At 45.1% G+C, this 24,078-nt stretch overlaps 1 protein-coding gene across 4 annotated transcripts in view; it reads left to right on the forward strand.

The window, feature by feature from the left end:
- LOC139268853 (oxysterol-binding protein 2-like) overlaps window positions 1-24,078 on the forward strand; it is a 426,288-nt gene that overhangs the window by 324,812 nt on the left and 77,398 nt on the right. Inside the window, exon 6 of one of the 4 annotated variants that reach the window (XM_070887626.1) lies at window positions 16,708-16,755. The exons of the other annotated variants lie outside the window; for them this stretch is intronic. Within the exon in view, the coding sequence (XP_070743727.1) occupies window positions 16,708-16,755 (48 nt within the window). The remainder of the gene's footprint in view (window positions 1-16,707; window positions 16,756-24,078) is intronic. 4 annotated transcript variants of the gene reach the window in all.

Here is a 24,078-nt window from a genome sequence, read left to right on the forward strand (position 1 = left end):
CAGGATGTTTTCCAATAATTTTCCCACCCCTGAGGTTAGGCTGACTGGCCTGTAATTACTTGGTCTATCCTTTTCTCCTTTCTTAAACTAAGGTGGCATATTAGCAGTACTCCAGTTCTCTGGCATCACACCTGCAGCCAGAGAGGACTGGAAAATGATCGTCAGAGCCTCTGCTATTTCTGCTTTTACTTCGCTTAACAGCCTGGAATACATTTCAGGGGACTTATCCACTTTCAAAGCTGCTAACTGGCCTGTAATTACTTGGTCTATCCTTTTCTCCTTTCTTAAACTAAGGTGGCATATTAGCAGTACTCCAGTTCTCTGGCATCACACCTGCAGCCAGAGAGGACTGGAAAATGATAGTCAGAGCCTCTGCTATTTCTGCTTTTACTTCGCTTAACAGCCTGGAATACATTTCAGGGGACTTATCCACTTTCAAAGCTGCTAAACCCCTTAATACCACCTCTCTCACAATGTTTATTTCATCCAGAAATTCACACTCCTCGATAGTAGTGTCTGCATCACCCCTCTCTCTTTTGTGAAAACAGATGCAAAATATTCATTAAGAACCATACCCATATCTTCCGTCTCCACATACAGATTACGCTCATGGTCTCTAATAGGCCCTACCCTTTCTTTAGTTATCCTCTTGCTCTTAATATATTAAAAAACATCTTTGGGTTTTCCTTGATTTTACTTGCCAAGAATTTTTCATGCTCTCTCTTTGTTTTCCTAATATCCCTTTTGATCTCATCCCTGAACTTTCTGTACTCCTCTAGAGATTCTGCAGTATTTAGCCCTCGGTATCTGTCATAAGCTTCTCTTTTTTTCTTTATCCTACTGTCCATAGACATCCAGGGGCTCTAGATTTATTAGTCCCGTCCTTTTTCTTTAAGGGCACATATTTGGCCTGAACCCTCTGGATCTCCTTCTTGAATGCCTCCCACTGCTCTGACACTGATTTACCTCCAAGTAGCTGTTTCCCGTCACTATGGCTAAATCACCGCTCAGTTTAGCAAAGTTGGCTTTTCCTCAATTTAGAACTTTTATTCCTGGTCTATCCTTAACCTTTTCCAGAACTACCTTAACTGTAACTGTAACTTAAATGTAAATGTAACTGAATTATGGTCACTAGCACCTAAATGCTCTCCCACTGATGCCCCTTCATTTCCTAAAACTAAATCCAAAACCGCCCCCTCTCATGCTGGGCTTGCTACATACTAGCTAAAAAAGTTCTCTTTCGATTAGCTATGGAAAAGGACAGGGAGCATCTAGAGTAAAAGGGGCCGAAATTGCCCCTTCCCTTTAGGCCTGCTACCGTCGGAAATTGGCGGCCAGGCTGCAGAGTGCAATGGCCACCAACTTTTCGTGTAATGGCCGCCATATTGAAAATTCCGCTCCTGCGGTATCCCGGCAGTGACCCTCTCTTTCCCCCCCCCCCCCCCCGCCAACCCACCGCTCTGCTGCTGCCGATCCTTCATAAATGTGTCAGAAGAGCGCGCACAGGTGATATTCTCCCATGATGGTGAAATTCTGCCAAAAAAATCTTGGTCCCAAAAGCTGCTCTTCTCTGCCCTCTGCCTGTGCAGTGAGGCTGTAGTCCTTGTAAAATGGTGGTGCAGCTTCCATTAAAGTGGAGGATCTGTTGACGCTGCTGCTATTTTCTTTGTCGGCCGACTGCCATGTCGGGCCAACAATTATGCCCCCAGGTTCGGACGGGCCGCCAACAGGCAGCCTGGCAACCCCCTCTTGGGTACCAGGCCACTGGCCCGGCTGAAACCCTACCTGGTGGCCCAGTGGACCAAAATTAAGCAATTGCGCAGGCTCTTCCCTTTCAGTGAAGGGGAGAAACGTGGTGACACGACAACGTGATGACATCATCAGCGCTACGCTGATGACTGACAACGGCGGCCACTCCACCACCGCCCCCCCCCCACCCAACTTCCGCCCCTCCCCCTCTACACTGTGAACTTCCGCTCATCGCCCCACTCCCGCCCCCGTTATGACCGACTTCCGGTCCGCCAGAGAAAAAACCCGCCAAAGAGCGAAATTTCACTGAAGAGGCCACTGCATCCACCATGCTGGTAAAAACTACAGAAACAGGTTAGGTATACCCCGTTTGCAGCAGTGGGCAATTTCGGCCCCAAAATGTTTACTGGGGGGAGGCCGATTTCAGTGGGATGAGAACGGATCTGGCCCGGGATAAACTGGAATCAAAGATTGGCAGGCGAAACTGTAATAGTACAATAGGCTGCCTTTAAAGAGGAAATCGTTCAGGTACAGTCGAGGTACATTCCCATGAGGGGGAAAGGCAGGACAACTAAAATCAGATCTCCCCGGATGACAAAACAAATAGAGAATATGACGAAGCAGAAAAAGAGCACGTATGACAGATGTCAGGTTGCAAATACATCTGAGAATCAGGCTAAATGGAGAAAGGTCAGAGGAGAAGTGAAAAAGAAAATAAGAAGGACAAAGAGAGGGTATGAGAATAGGATGGCAGCCAACATAAAAGTTAATCCAAAAGTCTTCTATAGGCACATAAATAGTAAATGTGTAGTAAGAGGGGGAAGGTCGGGCCGATTATGGACCAAAAAGGAGGCCTGTGCATGGAGATAGAGGGTAAGGCTGAGTTACTAAATTGGTATTTTGCATCTGTCTTCACCAAGGAAGAAGATGCTGCCATAGACATAGTGAAGGAGGAGGTAGTGGAGACACTTGATAGGATAAAAAGGGTGACTGTACTTAAAGTAGATAAATCACCAGGAGCGGATGGGATGCATCTTAGGATGCTGAGGGAGGACATAGCGGAGGTACTGGCCATAATATTCCAATCCTCCATAGATACAAGGGTGGTGCCAGAGAACTGGAAAATTGGAGATGTTATATCATTGTTCAAAAAAGGATGTAAAGATAAACCCAGCAACTACAGGCCAGTTAGTTTAACTTCAGTAGTGGGGAAGCTTTTAGAAACAGTAATCAGAGACAAAATTAACAGCGTCGGAGGTGCGTGGAGAGGCGTGAGTCCGGGGTCGGCGAGAGGCCTATAAAAGGCCCAACGCGGCGGCAGTCGGGAGCAGCGTCGAGGAGGTGCGTGGCGAGGCCCAGTTTGTGCAGCTACAGGGAGAAGGCAAAAAAGAAGTAGAAAGAAACAGAAAGGTGACGTCACAGCCAAGGGGGTAAGTGATTGGCTGGTGATTGGTGAGTAGTTTTTTTTTCTCTTCGAGAACAGTGAGTAAACTTTAGCATTGTTGTTGCCAATTTAAGTGTATCTAAGGATTAAGTCATGGCAGGAGAGCTCGGTCACGTGATATGCTCCTCCTGGAGCATGTCGGAACTCAGGGACACTTCCGGTGTCCCTGATGATTACATCTGCGGGAAGTGTATCCGCCTCCAGCTCCTGACTGTCCGCGTTGCGGAATTAGAGCAGAGGGTGGATTTACTCTGGAGCAGCCACGATGCAGAGAATGACCTGAGTAGCACGTGTAGCAAGTTGGTCTTACCGCAGGTGAAGGGTCCACAGCCAGATAGGGAATGGAAGACCAGCAGGAAGAGCAGTGCAAGGAAGGTAGTGCAGGGGTCCCCTGCGGTCATCCCCCTGCAAAACAAATACACCGCTTTGAGTACTGTTGAGGGGAATGACTCATCAGGGGAGGGCAGCAGCAGCCAAGTTCATGGCACCGTGGCTGGCTCTGCTGCACAGGAGGGCAGGAAAAAGAGTGGGAGAGCGATAGTGATAGGGGATTCAATTATAAGGGGAATAGATAGGCGTTTCTGCGGCAGCAACCGAGACTCCAAATAGTATGTTGCCTCCCTGGTGCAAGGGTCAAGGATGTCTCTGAGCGGGTGCAGGACATTCTGAAAAGGGAGGGTGAACAGCCAGTTGTCGTGGTGCACATTGGTACTAACGATATCGGTAAAAAAAGGGATGAGGTCCTACGAGACGAATTTAAGGAGCTAGGAGCTAAATTAAAACATAGGACCTCAAAAGTAGTAATCTCAGGATTGCTACCAGTGCCACGAGCTAGTCAGAGTAGGAATCGCAGGATAGCTCAGATGAATACGTGGCTTGAGCAGTGGTGCAGCAGGGAGGGATTCAAATTCCTGGGGCATTGGAACCAGTTCTGGGGGAGGTGGGACCAGTACAAACCAGACAGTCTGCAACTGGGCAGCACCGGAACCAATGTCCGAGGGGGAGTGTTTGCTAGTGCTGTTGGGGAGGAGTTAAACTAATATGGCAGGGGGATGGGAACCAATGGAGGGAGACAGAGGTAAACAAAATGGAGACAAAAGCAAAAGACAGAAAGGAGATGTGTAAAAGTGGAGGGCAGAGAAACCCAAGGCAAAAAACAAAAAGGGCCACTGTACAGCAAAATTCTAAAGGGTCAAAGTGTAATAAAAAGGCAAGCCTGAAAGCTCGGTGCCTCAATGCGAGGAGTATTCGGAACCCAGGAGAGGGCTCTGAGCTAGTTAGAGTGGGTGAGAGCTCAGATGAACAGGACCCCAAGAAAGAATGCAAAAGGCAGGAGGCAACAGAGCAGAATAGCACTGGGGTAAGTGTAAACCACAAGGTGATAGGAAGGGACAATATGTATGAATATAAAGGGGCTGCAGGAGGGGTCAAAACTAAAAATCATGGTTTAAAAACTAGTATTAAAGCACTCTACCTAAACGCACGCAGCATTCGAAATAAAGTAAATGAGTTGACGGCACAAATCATTACAAATGGGTATGATTTGGTGGCCATTACAGAAACGTGGTTGCAGGGTGGCCAAGACTGGGAATTAAACATGCAGGGGTATCTGACGATTCGGAAAGATAGACAAGAAGGGAAAGGAGGTGGGGTAGCTCTGTTAATAAATGATGATATCAGGGCAGTTGTGAGAGACGATATTGGCTCTAATGAACAAAATGTTGAATCATTGTGGGTGGAGATTAGAGATAGTAAGGGGAAAAAGTCACTGGTGGGCATAGTTTATAGGCCCCCAAATAATAACTTCACGGTGGGGCGGGCAATAATCAAGGGAATAATGGATGCATGTGAAAAAGGAACGGCAGTAATCATGGGGGATTTTAACCTACATATCGATTGGTCAAATCAAATCGCACAGGGTAGCCTTGAGGAGGAATTCATAGAATGCATACGGGATTGTTTCTTAGAACAGTATGTTACAGAACCTACAAGGGAGCAAGCTATCTTAGATCTAGTCCTGTGTAATACTGAAAAGCAGCTAATGTAACGCCTCTGTTTAAAAAAAAAGGGGGCAGACAAAAGGCAGGTAACTATAGGCCGGTTAGTTTAACATCTGTAGTGGGGAAAATGCTTGAAGCTATCATTAAGGAAGAAATAGCGGGACATCTAGATAGAAATAATGCAATCAAGCAGACGCAACATGGATTCATGAAGGGGAAATCATGTTTAACTAATTTACTCGAATTCTTTGAGGATATAACGAGCATGGTGGATAGAGGTGTACTGATGGATGTGGTGTATTTAGATTTCCAAAAGGCATTCGATAAGGTGCCACACAAAAGGTTACTGCAGAAGATAAAGATACGCGGAGTCAGAGGAAATATATTCGCATGGATAGAGAATTGGCTGGCGAACAGAAAGCAGAGAGTCTGGATAAATGGGTCCTTTTCGGGTTGGAAATCGGTGGTTAGTGGTGTGCCACAGGGATCGGTACTGGGACCACAACTGTTTACAATATACATAGATGACCTGGAAGAGGGGACAGAGTGTAGTGTAACAAAATTTGCAGATGACACAAAGATTAGTGGGAAAGCGGGTTGTGTAGAGGACACAGAGGACAAAGAGATTTAGATAGGTGAAGCGAATGGACTAAGGTTTGGCAGATGGAATACAATGTTGGAAAATGTGAGATCATCCACCTTGGGGAAAAAAACAGTAAAAGGGAATATTATTTGAATGGGGAGAAATTACAACATGCTGCGGTGCAGAGGGACCTGGGGATCCTTGTGCATGAAACTCTTTTTGGTCCTTGTGCATGAATCCCAAAAAGTTAGTTTGCAGGTGCAGCAGGTAATCAGGAAGGCGAATGGAATGTTGGCCTTCATTGCGAGAGGGATGGAGTACAAAAGCAGGGAGATCCTGCTGCAACTGTATAGGGTATTGGTGAGGCCGCACCTGGAGTATTGCGTGCAGTTTTGGTCACCTTACTTAAGGAAGGATATATTAGCTTTGGAGGGGGTACAGAGACGATTCATTAGGCTGATTCCGGAGATGAGGGGGTTACCTTATAATGATAGATTGAGTAGACTGGGTCTTTACTTGTTGGAGTTCAGAAGGATGAGGGGTGATCTTATAGAAACATTTAAAATAATGAAAGGGATAGACAAGATAGAGCAGCGAGGTTGTTTCCACTGGTCGGGGAGACTAGAACTAGGGGGCACAGCCTTAAAATACGGGGGAGCCAATTTAAAACCGAGTTGAGAAGGAATTTCTTCTCCCAGAGGGTTGTGAATCTGTGGAATTCTCTGCCCAAGGAAGCAGTTGAGGCTAGCTCATTGAATGTATTCAAATCACAGATGGATAGATTTTTAACCAATAAGGGAATTAAGGGTTACGGGGAGCAGGCGGGTAAGTGGAGCTGAGTCCACGGCCAGATCAGCCATGATCTTGTTGAATGGCGGAGCAGGCTCGAGGGGCTAGATGGCCTACTCCTGTTCCTAATTCTTATGTTCTTATGTTCTTATGTCACTTGGGTAGGTGTGGATTAATTAAGGAAAACCAGCACGGATTTGTTAAAGGGAAATCGTGTTTAACCAACTTGATCGAGTTTTTTGATGAGGTAACAGAGAGGGTTGATGAGGGCAACGTGATTGATGTGTATATGGATTTCCAAAAGGCGTTCGAGAAAGTGCCACATAATAGGCCTGCCAGCAAAATTGATGCCCATGGAATAAAAGGGACAGGGGCAGCATGGATATAAAATTGGCCAAGTGACAGGAAGGAGAGAGTAGTGGTGAACGGTTGTTTTTCAAACTGGAGGAAGGTGTTCCCCGGGGGTCGGTTCTCGGACTACTGTTTTTCTTGATATATATTAATAATTTGGACATGGGTGTACAGGATACAATTTCAAAATTTGCAGATGACACAAAACTTGGCAGTATAGTGAACAGTGAGGAGGAGTGATCGACTTCAGGAAGACATAGACAGGCTAGTGGAATGGGCAGACACGTGGCAGATGAAGTTTAATGCAGAAAAGTGTGAAGTGATGCATTTTGCTAGAAAGAATAAGGAGAGGACATATAAACGAAATGGTACAATCCTAAATGGGGTGCATGAACAGAGACACCTGGGGGCATATATCATTGAAGGGGACATGGCAGGTTGAGAAAGCAATCAAAGGTTTACAGGATCCTGGGCTTCATGAATAGAGGTATAGCGTACAAAAGTGTGGAAATGATAATGAACCTGTATAAAACACTGGTTCGGCTCCAACTGGAGTACTGTGTCCAATTCTGGACACCACACTTTAGGAAGGATGTGAAGGCCTTCGAGAGGGTGCAGAAAAGATTTAGGAGAATAATTCCAGGGATGAGGGAATTCAGTTTGATTGATAGACTGGAGAAGCTGAGGTTGTTCTCCTTGGAGCAGAGAAGATTGAGAGGAGATTTGATAGAGGTGTTCAAAATCATGCGGGGTCTAGACAGGGTGGCTAGAAAGAAACTGTTCCCATTGGGAGAAGCATCGAGAACCAGAGGACACAGATTTAAGGTAATTGGCAAAAGAACCAAAGGCGATATAAGAATAACTTTTTTACACAGCGAGTGATTAGGATCTGGAAAGCACGGCCTGAAAGGTTGGTGGAGGCAGACTCAATCTTATCTTTCAAAAGGGAGTTGGATAAGTATCTGAAGGAAAACAAAATGCAGAGCTATGGGGAAAGGGCAGGGGAGTGGGACTAGCTGAGAACAGGCACAGGCTCGACGGGCTGAATGGCCTTCAGTGCTGTAACCTTTCTATGATTCTATGAAACTCCTCACCTTGTCACCTCACTTTAAGACCCTCCTTAAAACTCACCGCTTTGACCAAGCTTTTAGTCACATCCTAATGTCTCCTTCTACGGCTCAGTCGCCTGATTATGCTTTGGACCTTTTTCTATGTTAATGGCATTATATAAATTCAGGTTATTGTTCATTTAGCAAATAGTGCAAACAGTTATTATATCTGACCGAGTGCTATCGCCCATGTCACCTCAGGCCTCCCACGATCATCTGCCACTGAGAATTTGTTCTATGGGTACTCCTGTTAAATTCATCATTTTGTGGATGACAACTCAGTGTGAAATAAATGATCCTGATAAAAGAAATACTGAAAGGCTAAAGTTTTCATGTTCCTGACCTTCGCTTTAATCCTGCGTTTAACAGCTGAGAGAAAGCAAAGTGTGAGCTGGTATAAAAACTGAAAATGGTGGAAAGAGAGAAACAGTGGAGAGAGAAACGGTGTTAACATTTCAGGCGATGGCCTTTCCAGTATCCGCAGTGTTTTGCTTTGATGTTGGTGCTCACTGGTCTTTGCTTCTTTCCGATTGCTGCACCGATGCCCACAGAGGCCTCCATTACCACAGACACAAATCCTTCCCCGGACCTGAGATCTGAGCATTAAACCAACCGCAGCAGTTCTTGTAGTAAACGGCTATAAAAAATACCACATTCAATACAAAGCAGTTTTAACAGATAAAAATTGAACAGCAAAACTGCTTGAACACTGCAAGTGATTAGCGCTTCAGGCAGATTCTATTTACAGTAACATTGCGTGATGAAAAGAGTACGAGAATGAAACTGGTATCATTCATCGGACCCTTGTATGGGTCACAGCTTCAAAATTCATGCTTTATTCGTTACAACATAATGGAGAAACTCCCAGCTGTTTTAATGGAGCACAGCAATTCCTTGTTTGAAAACTGTTCAGCTTAGAATGGTCAGGAGGTTTCTCTGATTGTACCACAAGACTAACACGGCAGTGATATTGTACAGGGGGAGTCACACAGCAGTGATAGTGTACAGGGGGAGTTACAGGGCAGTGATATTGTACAGGGGGAGCCACAGGGCAGTGATATTGTACAGGGGGAGCCACAGGGCATTGATATTGTACAGGGGGAGCCACAGGGCAGTGATATTGTACAGGGGGAGCCACAGGGCAGTGATATTGTACAGGGGGAGCCACAGGGCAGTGATATTGTACAGGGGGAGCCACAGGGCAGTGATATTGTACAGGGGGAGCCACAGGGCAGTGGTATTGTACAGGGGGAGCCACAGGGCAGTGATATTGTACAGGGGGAGCCACAGGGCAGTGATATTGTACAGGGGGAGCCACAGGGCAGTGATATTGTACAGGGGGAGCCACAGGGCAGTGATATTGTACAGGGGGAGCCACAGGGCAGTGATATTGTACAGGGGGAGCCACAGGGCAGTGGTATTGTACAGGGGGAGCCACAGGGCAGTGATATTGTACAGCGGGAGCCACAGGGCAGTGATATTGTACAGGGGGAGCCACAGGGCAGTGATATTGTACAGGGGGAGCCACAGGGCAGTGATATTGTACAGGGGGAGCCACAGGGCAGTGATATTGTACAGGGGGAGCCACAGGGCAGTGATATTGTACAGTGGGAGTCCCAGGGCCGTGATATTATTCGGGGGGAGTCACCAAATGTTTTAGTGTATGTAAGCACATATATAATAATTCGGATTTTGCGGTCATTATGATCACTGAATCTGAGTATGCCGTCATACCGCCTTTGAAATGGACAGCAGGTTCAGGATTCCCACATGCACTAAATCCCAAATTTGTGATGTCAAGTTCCGACTTGTCAGATGATTTGCACCGACATGGAAATCCTAATTGCTGCCGCGGAGTTGGGCTAATTGCCCACCAAGTACCCAGGAAGTATAGCTGATGCAAAGAGATGCAGCAGCCTGTTTGCAGCATAAGGGGACAACCTTTTGGAAATCCAAGTATATATTTCATTTTAAAAGCTTAAACGACAAGCCAGTCTTTCAAGCTTACCGTCCGCCCCCATCAGAGCAGAAAACTCTCCCGATAATTTTCAATAATATAAAAAATAACATTCCACTGTGGCCTGCCATATATCCTCTAGTTTTATTTTTAGATGCGAATAGAAAGTTGCTGCATTTTATTTGGATTTTGCAAACATTTACATACAAGTAATTTCCTACGATAAAGATTTGTTTGGCCTGTGAGTGAGAGACTGTGAGTGAGAGACTGTGGGTGAATGAGGGGCATTTTGTTTTCTGATTGGAGCACCCACCGCCCCATGTGATCCCAGGTACATTTCCACACACGATGCGACTCTGGGATCCACTACGCTGCCCTCCACCAAGCAACGTCTGCCAGCAAGTTCTCACAGGAGGGCCCCTGTCGGGCAAGTGCGCATTCTGCTCGGATGCTGGTGATGTAATCCTTAATTACGCCGCCGACCACAAAATCCAGGCCAATATATATATTCTAATGTCGAGTGCATTGTGAATATTCCCATATTCAGTTAGAGTACAAGCCCTGGTAATACAGCATCACGATCCCATTTACTGACGATTCCTACATACAGTGCTGTGCTCATTTCCTTTACACTTAACTCACAATTCCTATTTTAGGAACAGAAACTATAAACTACCTGTTCAAATGAATGACAAACTAGTTCACGATCTGTAGTTCCACTGATGTTCATAAATCACTCTAGTTTTGATAGCAATGGAACAGCTTGATTCAGCTATCGTATCCATCTATGTCATATTTCCAATACTTAGTCACACTTAGGCTACAGTAATACAAGTGTGCTTGATTAGACAAGACGTCAGGGAGTCTAATGATTTGATGCACACGGTTATGTTGGATAAATTTGCCTGCTAATATTAGAATGTAGCTATTCTGACTCCCTGTGATGTGTGCAGTGGAAATAAAAGATCTGGCCAGTAAAAGAATCAGCGGAGCCTGGGCCCTGGTGTCAAACATGCTTCAGCTCCATGCAGAGAACAGATAACCTCAAACGGAGAATTGAAGCATGTTTGACCCCTCTGCACACATCACTGGAATCTCAGAATAGCTACATTCTAATATTAGCATTCAAATTCATCCAACATAACCATGCACATCAAATCATTACACTCTCGGCTGCATATAATGACGCCGCTATTCCCGGGGAGAATGGAGATGATTGGCTAACTCCCCCGTGAATGTCGTCTGGAGACCGCACTGCTGGAAGTGACTGACATTAATTTTACGTACATAATTTGTTTTACAGGTAGAGCATCCGAAATCCGGAGTTTCAAAAACCAGAATGTTCTGAAAACAGGACACCGTGCAGATCGCACGAGTCGGCGTCCGGTCTGGAAATCTGTTCCGAAAACCGGACATTCCCCTCAACAGTGATATAAACAGCATAAAATTAAAGTAGTAAAATTTCAGAAATGGATATTTGGAATTCTGATCAGTAATAATCTCCCCTCCCCCCACACGCACACACACATGCACATCCCCAAACAAAATTGCAAAAAATAAAAAATCAGAAGACATTCACAAGACACTTAATTCTTTTGCAGAGATTCGGTAGTTAATAAAAACTTTAACTTGCCTTTTTTGCAGGTCTTCATACCTCCCACTGTTCCAAGGGCTGCAACGCAGATTTTTTCCGGGCGTTTTTTTTCTTCCTAACTACGGGCGCGCTGTGAGTCAAATTTTTGGCGCAAGTGCTATTTCGAGTCTTGCATGCCAGCCATCCGCTCCCCAGCGGTATTTAAAAACCGCTGGCACAAGACTTCTCCCAATCAATAGTAATCCAAAACAAGGTTAAGCATAACAAAACATTTCTTTTTAAATCACCCCTGCAGTCGCTAACCTTACTATTATCTGATGTTGAATCGCCCACAGCCGCTGTCCCTGTCTCCGAAATCCAGAAATACCCGAAACTCAGCCCAGGGGTTTCCGGATTCAGGACATTGGATTTCGTCTCCGAAATCCGGAAAAACCCAAAATTTGGCCCCAGAGTTTCCAGATTCAGGATGTCACATTTCTGTTCCGAAATCCGGAAAAAGCGGAATGGCCTCAGTCCCGAGGTTTCCGGATTTCGGAGGTTATGCATGTACCTACATATCCTGCACTCATTGCATTTTACTGGAGGAATAACGCTGTTTTTATCGGTAGACGTTGCTGCAGTTTTTGTCATGAGTTCTGTTTGCTGTAGTTCATAGAGACTCTCTTTAAATAGGCTCTGTTTGCTGAGTAAATAAACTGCTGCAGTGGGCAGTTTAATTGGAGACATTTTATGGATGAGTTGCTGTTTGGTCAATGCCACGTTGGTTGCAGTGAGTATGTCAACAGCCTGTAGTTACTGTGTCCATCATCATCATAGGCAGCCCCTCGAACGAGGAAGACTTGCTTCCACAAGAGTTCACAGATGTTTCAATGAAGAACCCGATGTTCCAGTCCTGAACTCCAATTGAGGGGGTGGAAGATGCCTGTGCGTGGATTTTTTTTACATGTGGTGACCGTTACACATCAGCCACCACACGGGCTTGACAGAGCTAGGCCTTTATCCAGTTGCAAGGGTTGAACCAGGACGACTGGAGACCTGCTCTGCTGCACGGCCCTAGTGCGCACACATATCGCAATGTCCACTGCAGTCAGCAGCCCCTTGAACAGGTGGGACAGCTCCACGTGATTTAATGATCGGCCTATCCAGAAAGTTGTTAATTTTAGGTTCAGTGTTTTTCAGTATGTAACATCGTCTGCTTTTCTGCCCGAGTGCCATTTATCTAACAACTTAGAAGCTGAATTATCTCAAAGTGCTTCATGCAGTGAATTTCGGGTTACCAACCCTCGAGGATTGTCCTGGGGTCTCCAGCAATGAATTGCCTGGACACTGCTCCAACCAGCCCTGGAGAAAAATAACTGGGCATTTTTTTTTACATGTTCTTTGAACACATTCATTTATTAGTTTTAAAAATATTGGAGATGGGGAAGAAAAAGCTGTTTGACCGGCAGTCAAGTATCCTTCAATCGGGTATGGACATACGAACAGTGCCGGACAGGTAAAGACCCTCTGGTCCATCAAGTCTGTCCCACACAATTGCGATACCGTTTGTATCACAACATATACACTCCACCCCACCCGAACCATGTGATCTCCCAGGAGAGGCAAAAAAAGCATTAAAAACCCATACCAATTTGGGGAGAAAAAACCTGGAAAAATCCTCTCCGAACTATCTGGGTGATCGAAACTAGTCCAGGAGCTCACTCTGGCCATTAAATTCCCTGCAGTACCTACCTTCTCCATTTGGTGTGGGAAGGTGATGTGAGGTGAGGATGGCTGTGTCGGGTGACCAATGGCGGGAGCTGAAGGGCCATATGGCCATAACTCCAGAAATACATCCAACCAGAGTTGGCAACCCTAAGTGAGTTACCTTTTGAAGTCCAGTGACTCTTGGTCTGGAGGCAGAAGGGATGGTGGGCAGCAGCGTCCCACCCACAACACTGAGATGAGTGAGCAGTTGTCCAGGTGTAGGACTGCGTTCTGCCCCGCTGATTCTGCCCCGCTGACCTTGCCTGCTATATGGAGTACGAGACAAACCAAAGCCACCACAAGGGCTACCTTGGACCAGCAGCTGAGGACGGCTGATGCTGGGATGGTACGGATGAATTTCTGTGTCTCACTGTGTTCTTGGTGTGCAAGGATCCAAGGAAATGGAAAGTGCGTTGGGAAATGACGTACACAGCATCCCTGTTCAGTTGCGAAACCATCGGAGATTCTGCGCAGACTGGCGTAATTACTCTCTCATTTTCTCCATCGCCGTCTTCACTCAGACACTTTGCAGCAGGAGTAAGTGCCGAGTGATCAAGGGGCTTGTTTTCTACCTTTTGCTAATTGTAGTAGACACAGGCATAAAGCAGGGAAAACATCTGTACACTCACATCTACCCTTTCAGTAAAATTTGTGACTATCTTAAAATGTACCCTCAAGGAGTGCTAACCCCAGCTAATTTTGATCTTCCTGGTTCCAGAACACTGACATCAGTGATGATAACCCCACTACTGCCTAATACAGAGCAGGAGCTAAACTGCGACCCTCCGATACAGTGTGATTGTGTACCATTTACTGGTGGGTGGGGGTGGAGCGGGCAGTAATGAAAACACAGGCCGAGGATGTCAGTTCCCACCCACATTTCCCCATATGGTTGTCCAGTCTCAGCTGTGCTATTGAAGATGGGTACAGAGGAGAGAGGAACTGCCTCCCCGTGAAGAGGAGGAGGAGACTGAGGGAGACTCACTTCCTGGCATGTCCTCCTCCATTTCATAGTGGACGGATACAGAATTCAGTTGGCAGAGGCGACTTCTTTGCCAGTGTAAAGGGTGTGATGTGGAAACTTGTCTTTTTTTATCCAAAAGAAATGAACAATATGTCAAAATGAACAAGATGTTTACATGGACAAACTATGAACGATTGACACATTATTAGTGTTCAACATTCATGCACGGCAGTTGTCACCCAGCTTCTTTGAACCTAAAACAATAAAGAGAATTGGGGATTGTGTGTACTTCAGTAATACTCTCGGGTGTGGTTGGGTATCTGACAGCAGCTGCTAGTTTGCTGATCTGATGTGCAGCCTGGATGGGGACATTCATGCGTTGATGCGTCATGGCTCGGCGGAGTCCTGTTTTTGCTTTCAGTGACAGCAAAAGCCGCTTGGGAACAGCGATCATTAGAAACCGTCTGCCTGGCCCACCGCCTGATTCCTGCGAGGCTCCGGGTGTCACGGGTGGTATGTGGCATTGACGAGCAGACAGCACCGGTAAATTGGTGTTGGCCTCACCCGATCAGACATGTCCTTCAATGTCAGCGAACTGCATAACAGAGAGAAAATGAAGAAACTCGTGGCCGTGACACCAGCTCTTGATGTGGCACTGGCTGGAGCCTCTGGTGGATTTGCAGAAAGTTGAAGAGACAGCTACGTGTGTCTGTCTTATTTGCGCGTACACCTGTTCTTGCCGAAATACCACTCCAGAATATTTCCTTCAGCACTCTGCTGATGTGCTCAGAGGCAGCAGCCACCTGAATTCAGGATGCAGACTGTGAGCAGACCTGGAGAAACGTTCCCACTGATGTGTTGAGTACATAAACCAAGATTCAGGTGGAGTTATTCTTGGAGTTATTTGGTAAGTTTCTTCTCCGATTTGGGAGAGTGACCGGATTGGAAATGGGAGAAGGATTGTGAGCTTGCGAGAGACGACTCCTCGTTTATCAGGTTTTCCTATACTTCAGTTACTACTGATGAGCAGAGCTGGTTCAATTTGTACGCGGGTTCTAATCTGTGTGAGGAGTGGAAATAAAAATGAAATGACAGAATATTCCCCACACACCATTTTTTATGAGCCACTCATGATTACTGCGGTTATCCAAAGAAAGATTAATTTTGGAAGAAAACAGTGACTACAAAATTAAAGAGGATGTAAGTTGTGACTTTATTTTAGTACTAGAAAACGCTGGCACGATGTCCCACTATGCTTTGCCTTTATGTTGTGTACTAGTGTGTTTTGGACCAAGCTTTTGGTCATCCCTCCTAATATCTCCTTTAGCTTGATGTTCATTGTTTCCTGAAGCATCCCGGGGCATTTTCTTCTACGCTAAAGTCGCTATATAAATTTAAGTTGCTGTAGTAATACTGCTGTTCAGTGATGCATTATTAGGAGTAGGTGTTGAGGATTTCGAAGTCTGCTTCTTAGGGCCTGCTTGTGATTTTCTGGCCTCTGACTGTGTTGCGTTCCCCGTGTGCCTAGAGTAATCTGTCCCATTCCAGCTGCAGGATACTCCTTACGTTTGGAGGGTGCTTCTGTCCCTTGCAGGGGACTGGTGCCAACAGGAGGGTCACTGCCTGTGCCTCTGTTTCTGCCCGCATGCCCCTCTCTGCTGGGCACCCATTGGTCACACCAGCCACTTGTCTGTCCCAAGTGTAGGATGTTGGCTGATGACTGGCCATGGTGTGTCAGCAAATGCATCAAAAGTAGCCTTTATCGAATCTTGGTTTGTGTGCTCAATGGACTAATGGCAGCATTCCTGTAAGATGCTCCAATGCTGCTCACTGCTTGCACCCCTCAGGCCTTGCCTGCTGACATAATGATGCTATAAGCTGCTCAGTGACAGTGCGCAGAGCAGGCACGGAGTATTCTTGGTGTGTGGTGACTGTGTGTCAGACGTGGCTCAGTGGGTAGCACTCTCGCCACTGAGTCAGAAGCTTGTGGGTTCAAGTCCCACTCCAGGGACTTGAGCACATAACCCAGGCTTACACTCCAGTGCAGTACTGAGGGAGTGCTGCACTGTCGGAGATGCCCTCTTTTGGATGAGATGTTAAACTGAGGCTCCGTCTGCCCTCTCAGATGGATGTAAAAGATCCCACGGCGCTATTTCAAAGAAGAGCAGGAGAGTTATTCCTAGTGCCCTGGCCAATATTTATCCCTCAACCACCATTACTATTACAGATTATTTCATCATTAAAACATTACTGTTTATAGGACTTCGCTGTGTGTATATTAGTTGTCGCGTTTCCTACATTTGAACAGTGACTGCACTTGATTGATACTTCATGGGCTGTGAAGAAAGTTGGGACTTCTTGAGTTTGTGAAAGGTGCTATATAAATGCAAGTCTTTCTTTCTTTTTGCACGCCTTCAAAAGGGAGCTGGTCCGGTTCTTGGCTGGGGCAGAGATCACATCATATAAAAGGTAGGTGGATTAACAGTTAACATTCGCAGAGTCAGTGTGACATCCTGGACTTGTTTCGATCGCTCGAGGGTGATGGTGGGGGAATTGGAAGTGTTGAGTCCTGACGCTTCAGGCATCATGAATGTGGGCAGACTTAATAGAAGCTGGCCTTTTCCTGCCTGTCATTGTTGCAAGTTCATACTTAGTGTTGCATTGGTTTTAGCACAGACTTCTAGAACTGGCAGGGGTGGTGGCTCATTCCTTTCAGTGTGCAGGGGGAAAAATGTAATTCCACTTAACACGCTATGCATTAAGTTTTACTCGAATGTCTATCATGATGTAGAATGGATGGTGACAGCTCTGCTATGAAAGAAAGTGTTGAGTAATAATGCCAAAGTACAGGATGTATAATAACGATATGAAATTGTTCATTAACTAACTGGCATTGAGGCCGTTTGATACCATTTTGTGTACAATTAGTTTCATATTGGTCAGGAGAGGGGGCACTGTCATCATGCTGATATGCTTGACCTGTCTTTTATTTGACAATCTGAGCCTTCCTCCATTCTTGTCACCATTGTGTAATGCATTTTGATACAATGTTGCATTTTGCCTGTAAAAAAATCTCCGAGATGCTTTTTTGTTTAAAATGTGATGCTGTTACACTTGAGACCAACAAATAAGGTCCCTCTGGGTTAGAATGCCAATTTGGCACCAAATTAGGGACAGTTTTGTGTTAAGCACCTTGGGGTAGTTTTTGACATTAAAGACACTAAAATGCAAGTGGTTCTTCCTCCTCTCCATCACCTGGATTGTCACTGCTCAAACTTAGTTCATAGTGGACAGAGAAAGGAACCGTTTAAGCCACCAGGCTGCTCTGGATTTTAACCCAGGTCTCTGCGATGAGGCCAGGGTCTAATCCTTTCTCTGTTCTTAGCCTAAGTAAATTACATTCTCAGTTATCAGTAAATTAATTCGAAGATGTGCTAGGCATGGAATCTTCTGGTAATTAGTGCCACATTATTTCTCAAAACCGGCAGTGATGGTTCGTAACGACTTGAATATCTTTGCTACAGATTGTTTAAGAATTGATTGAGTGCAATGAAATAGTCTCATGGTTTTGACTGATATCTGAATTCCTTGGCTGGATTAGCACCAGTTATCCTGGTGACAAAACCGTAGGATGCTGGTAAATTCTCCACAGCAAATGAATAACTTTTGTATTTAATTTATCATAAAAGGGGCAGGTCTGTGTGATACTATCTGGGAGAAATGACCACACACAAAAGAAATGATGTGTGATGATTCACTGCTTGTATTCTGTATTGGCCTTTTGAAGTACAGCTACAACACCTCTTGTGTCTTTACATGGTTGGGAAAACTTGACTTAAGGCCAAGTAAATCTTGCAGTGTTGTTTTCAGCCACAACCGATGGGTTGACCACCTCTGTTCAGTCTTCAGAATGATACCGGGGCTAAAAGGGTTAAATTATGAGGACAGGTTGCATTCCCTGGAGCATAGAAGATTTAGCAGTGATCTAACTGAGGTGTTTAAGATAATTAAAGGATATGATAGGGTAGATAGGGAGAAACTATGGGAGAGTCCCGAACAAAAGGGGATTAGGCTGGATATAGAAACATCGAAACATAGAAAATAGGTGCAGGAGTAGGTCATTCGGCCCTTCGAGCCTGCACCGCCATTCAGTAAGATCATGGCTGATCATTTCTTCAGTATCCCTTTCCTGCTTTCTCTCCATACCCCTTGATCCCCTTAACAGTAAGGGCCATATCTAACTCCCTCTTGAATATATCCAATGAACTGGCATCAACACCTCTCTGCAGCAAGGAATTCTACAGGTCAACAACTCTCTGAGTGAAGAAGTTTCTCCTCATCTCAGTCCTAAATGGCCTATCCCTTATCCTAAGACTATGTCCCCTGGTTCTGGACTTCCCCAACATCGAGAACATTCTTCCCGCATCTAACCTGTCCAGTCCCGTCAGAATCTTATATTCCCCTCTCATCCTTCTAAACGCCAGTGAATAAAGGCCCAGTTGATCCAGTCTCTCCTCATATGACAGCCCAGCCATCCCTGGAATCAGTCTGGTGAACCTTCGCTGCACTCCCTCAATAGCAAGAACATCCTTCCTCAGACTAGGAGACCAAACCTGAACACAATATTCTAGGTGAGGCCTCACTAAGGCCCTGTACAACTGCAGTGAGACCTCCCTGCTCCTATATTCAAATCCCTTGGCTATGAAGGCCAACATACCATTTGCCGCCTTTACCACCTGCTGTGCCTGCGTGCCCACTTTCAGTGACTGATGAACCATGGCACCCAGGTCTCGTTGCATATCCCCTTTTTCTAGTCTGCCGCCATTCAGATAATATTCTGCCTTCGTGTTTTTGCCCCCAAAATGGATAACCTCCACATTTATCCACATTATACTACATCTGCCATGTATTTGCCAACTCACCTAATCTGTCCAAATCACCCTGCAGCCTCTTAGCATTCTCCTCACAGCTCACACTGTCACCCAATTTAGTGTCATCCGCAAACTTGGAGATATTACACTCTATTCCTTCATCCAAATCGTTAATGTATATTGTAAAGAGCTGGAGTCCCAGCACTGAGCCCTGCGGCAAGCCACTAGTAACTGCCTGCCATTCTGAAAAGGACCCGTTTATCCCGACTCTGCTTCCTGTCTGCCAACCAGTTCTCTATCCATGTCAGTACATTACCCCCAATCCCATGCGCTTTGATTTTTTACACCAATCTCTTGTGCGGGACCTTGTCAAAAGCCTTTTGAAAGTCCAAATACACCACATCCACTGATTCTTCCTTGTCCACTCTACTAGTTAAATCCTTAAAAAATTCCAGAAGATTCGTCGAGCATGATTTCCCCTTCATAAATCCATGCTGACTCGGTCCGATCCTGTCACTGCTTTCCAAATGGGCTGCTATTTCATCCTTAATGATTGATTCCAACATTTTCCCCACTACTGATGTCAGGCTAAACGGTCTATAATTACCCGCTTACTCTCTCCCTCCTTTTTTAAAAAGTGGCGTTACATTAGCTACCCTCCAGTCCATAAGAACTGATCCAGAGTCGATAGATTGTTGGAAAATGATCACCAATACATCCACAATTTCTAGGGCCAATTCTTAAGTACTCTGGGATGCAGACTGTCAGGACCCGGGGATTTATCGGACTTTAATCCCATCAATTTCTCTAACACAATTTCCCATCTAATAAGGATATCTTTCAGTTCCTCATTCTCACTAGACCCACTGTCCCCGAGTACATTCGGAAGGTTATTTGTATCTTCCTTTGTGAAGGCAGAACCGAAGTATTGGTTCAATTGGTCCACCATTTCTTTGTTCCCCCTTATAAATTCACCTGAATCCGACTGCAAGGGACCTAATTTTGTCTTTACTAATCTTTTTCTCTTTACTTATTTGTAGAAGCTTTTGCAGTCAGTTTTTATGTTCCCTGCAAGCTTCCTCTCGTACTCTATTTTCCCCTCCTTAATTAAACCCTTAGTCCTCCTCTGTTGAATTCTAAATTTTTCCCAGTCCTCAGGTTTGTTGCTTTTTCTGGCCAATTTATATGCCTCTTCCTTGGTTTTAACACTATCCTTAATTTCCCTTGTTAGCCATGGTTGAGCCACCTTCCCAGTTTTATTTTTACTCCAGACAGGGATGTACAATTGCTGAAGTTCATCCATGTGATCTTTAAATGTTTGCCATTGCTTATCCACCGTCAACCCTTTAAATATCTTCTGCCAGTCTATTCTAGCCAATTCACACCTCATCTGTCGAAGTTACCTTTCCTTAAGTTCAGGACTCCAGTTTCCGAATTAACTTTGTCACTCTCCATCTTAATGAGGAATTCTACCATATTATGGTCACTTTTCCTCAAAGGCTGTACCTTTATTGCACAAATCCCTTATTTCTTGTTTGATGCTGTCCCCAACCTCACTACTACTATTTGGTGGTCTATACACAACTCCCACTAGCGTTTTCTGCCCTTTGGAATTCCGCAGCTCCACCCATACCGATTCCACATCATCCAGGCTAATGTCTTTCCTTACAATTGCATTGATTTCCTCTTTAACCAGCAACGCCACCCTGACTCCTTTTCCTTTCTGTCTATCCTTCCTAAATGCTGAATACCCTTGGATGTTAAGTTCCCAACCTTGGTCACCCTGGAGCCATGTCTCCGTGATGCCAATCACATTGTATCCGTTAACTGCTGTCTGCGCAGTTAATTCATCCACCTTATTCCGAATACTCCCTGCATTGAACATAGAACATAAGAACATAAGAATTTGGAACAGGAGTAGGCCATCTAGCCCCTCGAGCCTGCTCCGCCATTCAACAAGACCATGGCTGATCTGGCCGTGGACTCAGCTCCACTTACCCCGCCCGCTCCCCATAACCCTTAATTCCCTTATTGGTTAAAAATCTAACCATCTGTGATTTGAATACATTCAATGAGCTAGCCTCAACTGCTTCCTTGGGCAGAGAATTCCACAGATTCACAACATCTGGCAGAAGAAATTCCTTCTCAACTCGGTTTTAAATTGGCTCCCCCGTATTTTGAGGCTGTGCCCCCTAGTTTTAGTCTCCCCGACCAGTGGAAACAACCTCTCTGCCTCTATCTTGTCTATCCCTTTCATTATTTTAAATGTTTCTATAAGATCACCCCTCATCCTTCTGAACTCCAACAAGTAAAGACCCAGTCTACTCAATCTATCATTATAAGGTAACCACCTCATCTCCGGAATCAGCCGAGTGAATCGTCTCTGTACCCCCTCCAAAGCTAATATATCCTTAAGTAAGGTGACCAAAACTGCACGCAGTACTCCAGGTGCGGCCTCACCAATACCCTGTACAGTTGCAGCAGGACCTCCTTGCTTTTATACTCCATCCCTTTCGCAATGAAGGCCAACATTCCATTCGCCTTCCTGATTACCTGCTGCACCTACAAACTAATTTTTTGGGATTCATGTACAAGAACCCCAAGATCCCTCTGCATTGCAGCATGTTGTAATTTCTCCCCATTCAAATAATATTCCCTTTTACTATTTTTCTTTCAAGGTGGATGACCTCACATTTTCCGACATTGTATTCCATCTGCCAAACCTTAGCCCATTCGCTTAACCTATCTAAATCTCTTTGCAGCCTCTCGGTGTCCTCTACACAACCCGCTTTCCCACTAATCTTTGTGTCATCTGCAAATTTTGTTACACTACGCTCTGTCTCCTCTTCCAGGTCATCTATGTATATTGTAAACAGTTGTGGTCCCAGCACCGATCCCTGTGGCACACCACTAACCATCGATTTCCAACCCGAAAAGTACCTATTTATCCCGACTCTCTGCTTTCTGTTTGCCAGCCAATTCTCTATCCATGCTAATACATTTCCTCTGACTCCGCGTACCTTTATCTTCTACAGTAACCTTTTGTGTGGCACCTTATCGAATGCCTTTTGGAAATCTAAATACACCACATCCATCGGTACACCTCTATCCACCATGCTCGTTATATCCTCAAAGAATTCCAGTAAATTAGTTAACCATGATTTCCCCTTCATGAATCCATGTTGCGTCTGCTTGATCGTACTATTCCTATTTAGATGTTCCGCTATTTCTTCCTTAATGATAGCTTCAAGCATTTACCCCGCTAACCGGCCTATAGTTACCTGCCTTTTGCCTGCCCTCTTTTTTAAACCGAGGCGTTACATTAGCTGGTTTCCAATCTGATGGTACCTCCCCAGAGTCCAGACAATTTTGGTAGATTATAACGAATGCATCTGCTATAACTTCTGCCATCTCTTTAAATACCCTGGGATGCATTTAATCAGGACCAGGGGACTTGTCTACCTTGAGATCCATTAGTCTGTCCAGCACTACGCCACTAGTGATGGTGATTGTCTCAAGGTCCTCCCTTCCCACATTCCTGTGACCAGCAATTTTTGGCATGGTTTTTGTGTCTTCCACTGTGAAGACCGAAGCACAAAAAAATTGTTTAAGGTCTCAGCCATTTCCACATTTCCCATTATTCAATCCCCCTTCTCATCTTCAAAGAGACCAACATTTACTTTAGTCACTCTTTTCCGTTTTATATATCGGTAAAAACTTTTACTATGTTTTTATGTTTTGTGCAAATTTACTTTCGTAATCTATCTTTCCTTTCTTTATTGCTTTCTTAGTCATTCTTTGCTGTCGTTTAAAATTTTCCCAATCTTCTAGTTTCCCACTAACCTTGGCCACCTTATACGCATTGATTTTTAATTTGATACTCTCCTTTATTTCCTTGGTTATCCATGGCTGGTTATCCCTTCTCTTACTGCCCTTTTTCACTGGAATATATTTTTGTTGAGCACTATGAAAGAGCTCTTTAAAAGTCCTCAATTGTGCCACCGTTTAGTCTGTGTTCCCAGTCTACTTTAGCCAACTCTGCCCTCATCCCACTGTAGTCCCCTTTGTTTAAGCATAGTTCGCTCGTTTGAGACACTACTTCCTCCCCCTCAATCTGTATTACAAATTCAACCATAATGTGATCACTCATTCCTAGAGGATCTTTTACTAGGTGATCGTTTATTATCGTCTCATTACACTGGACCAGATCTAAGATAGCTTGCTCCCTTGTAGGTTCTGTAACATACTGTTCTAAGAAACAATCCCACATGCATTCTATGAATTCCTCCTCAAGACTACCCTGTGCGATTTGATTTGACCAATCCCCCATGATTACTGCCGTTCCTTTTTCACATGCCTCCATTATTCCCTTGATTATTGTCCGCCCCCGGCTTCAGGCTTGTCTTTTTAACACACTTTGCCCCTTTTGAATCTTGTTGTAATGTGGCCCTTTTTGCTTTTTGCCTTGGGTTTCTCTGCCCTCCACTTTTACTGTTCTCCTCTCTATCTTTTGCTTCTGCCCCCCTTCTATTTCCCTCTGTCTCCCTGCATAAGTTCCCATCCACCTGCCATATTAGTTTAACTCCTCCCCAACAGCACTAGCAAACACTCCCCCTAGGACATTGGTTCCGATCCTGCCCAGGTGCAGACCGTCCGGTTTGTACTGGTCCCACCTCCCCCAGAACCGGTTCCAATGTCCCAGGAATTTGAATCCCTCCCTTCTGCACCATTTTTCAAGCCACATATTCATCTGAGCTATCCTGAGATTCCTACTCTGACTAGCATGTTGAGGCTAGGTCAATTAAAAATGTAGAACTGAGATTGATAGATTTTTGTTGGGTGAAGATCGCGAGAGATGTGGCGCTTAAGGTGGGTAAATGGAGTTGAGATACAGGTCAGCCATTATCTAATTGAATGGCGG

Source organism: Pristiophorus japonicus, chromosome 8, assembly GCF_044704955.1.
Source record: "Pristiophorus japonicus isolate sPriJap1 chromosome 8, sPriJap1.hap1, whole genome shotgun sequence".
In the NCBI taxonomy this organism is placed as follows: Eukaryota; Metazoa; Chordata; class Chondrichthyes; family Pristiophoridae; genus Pristiophorus; species Pristiophorus japonicus.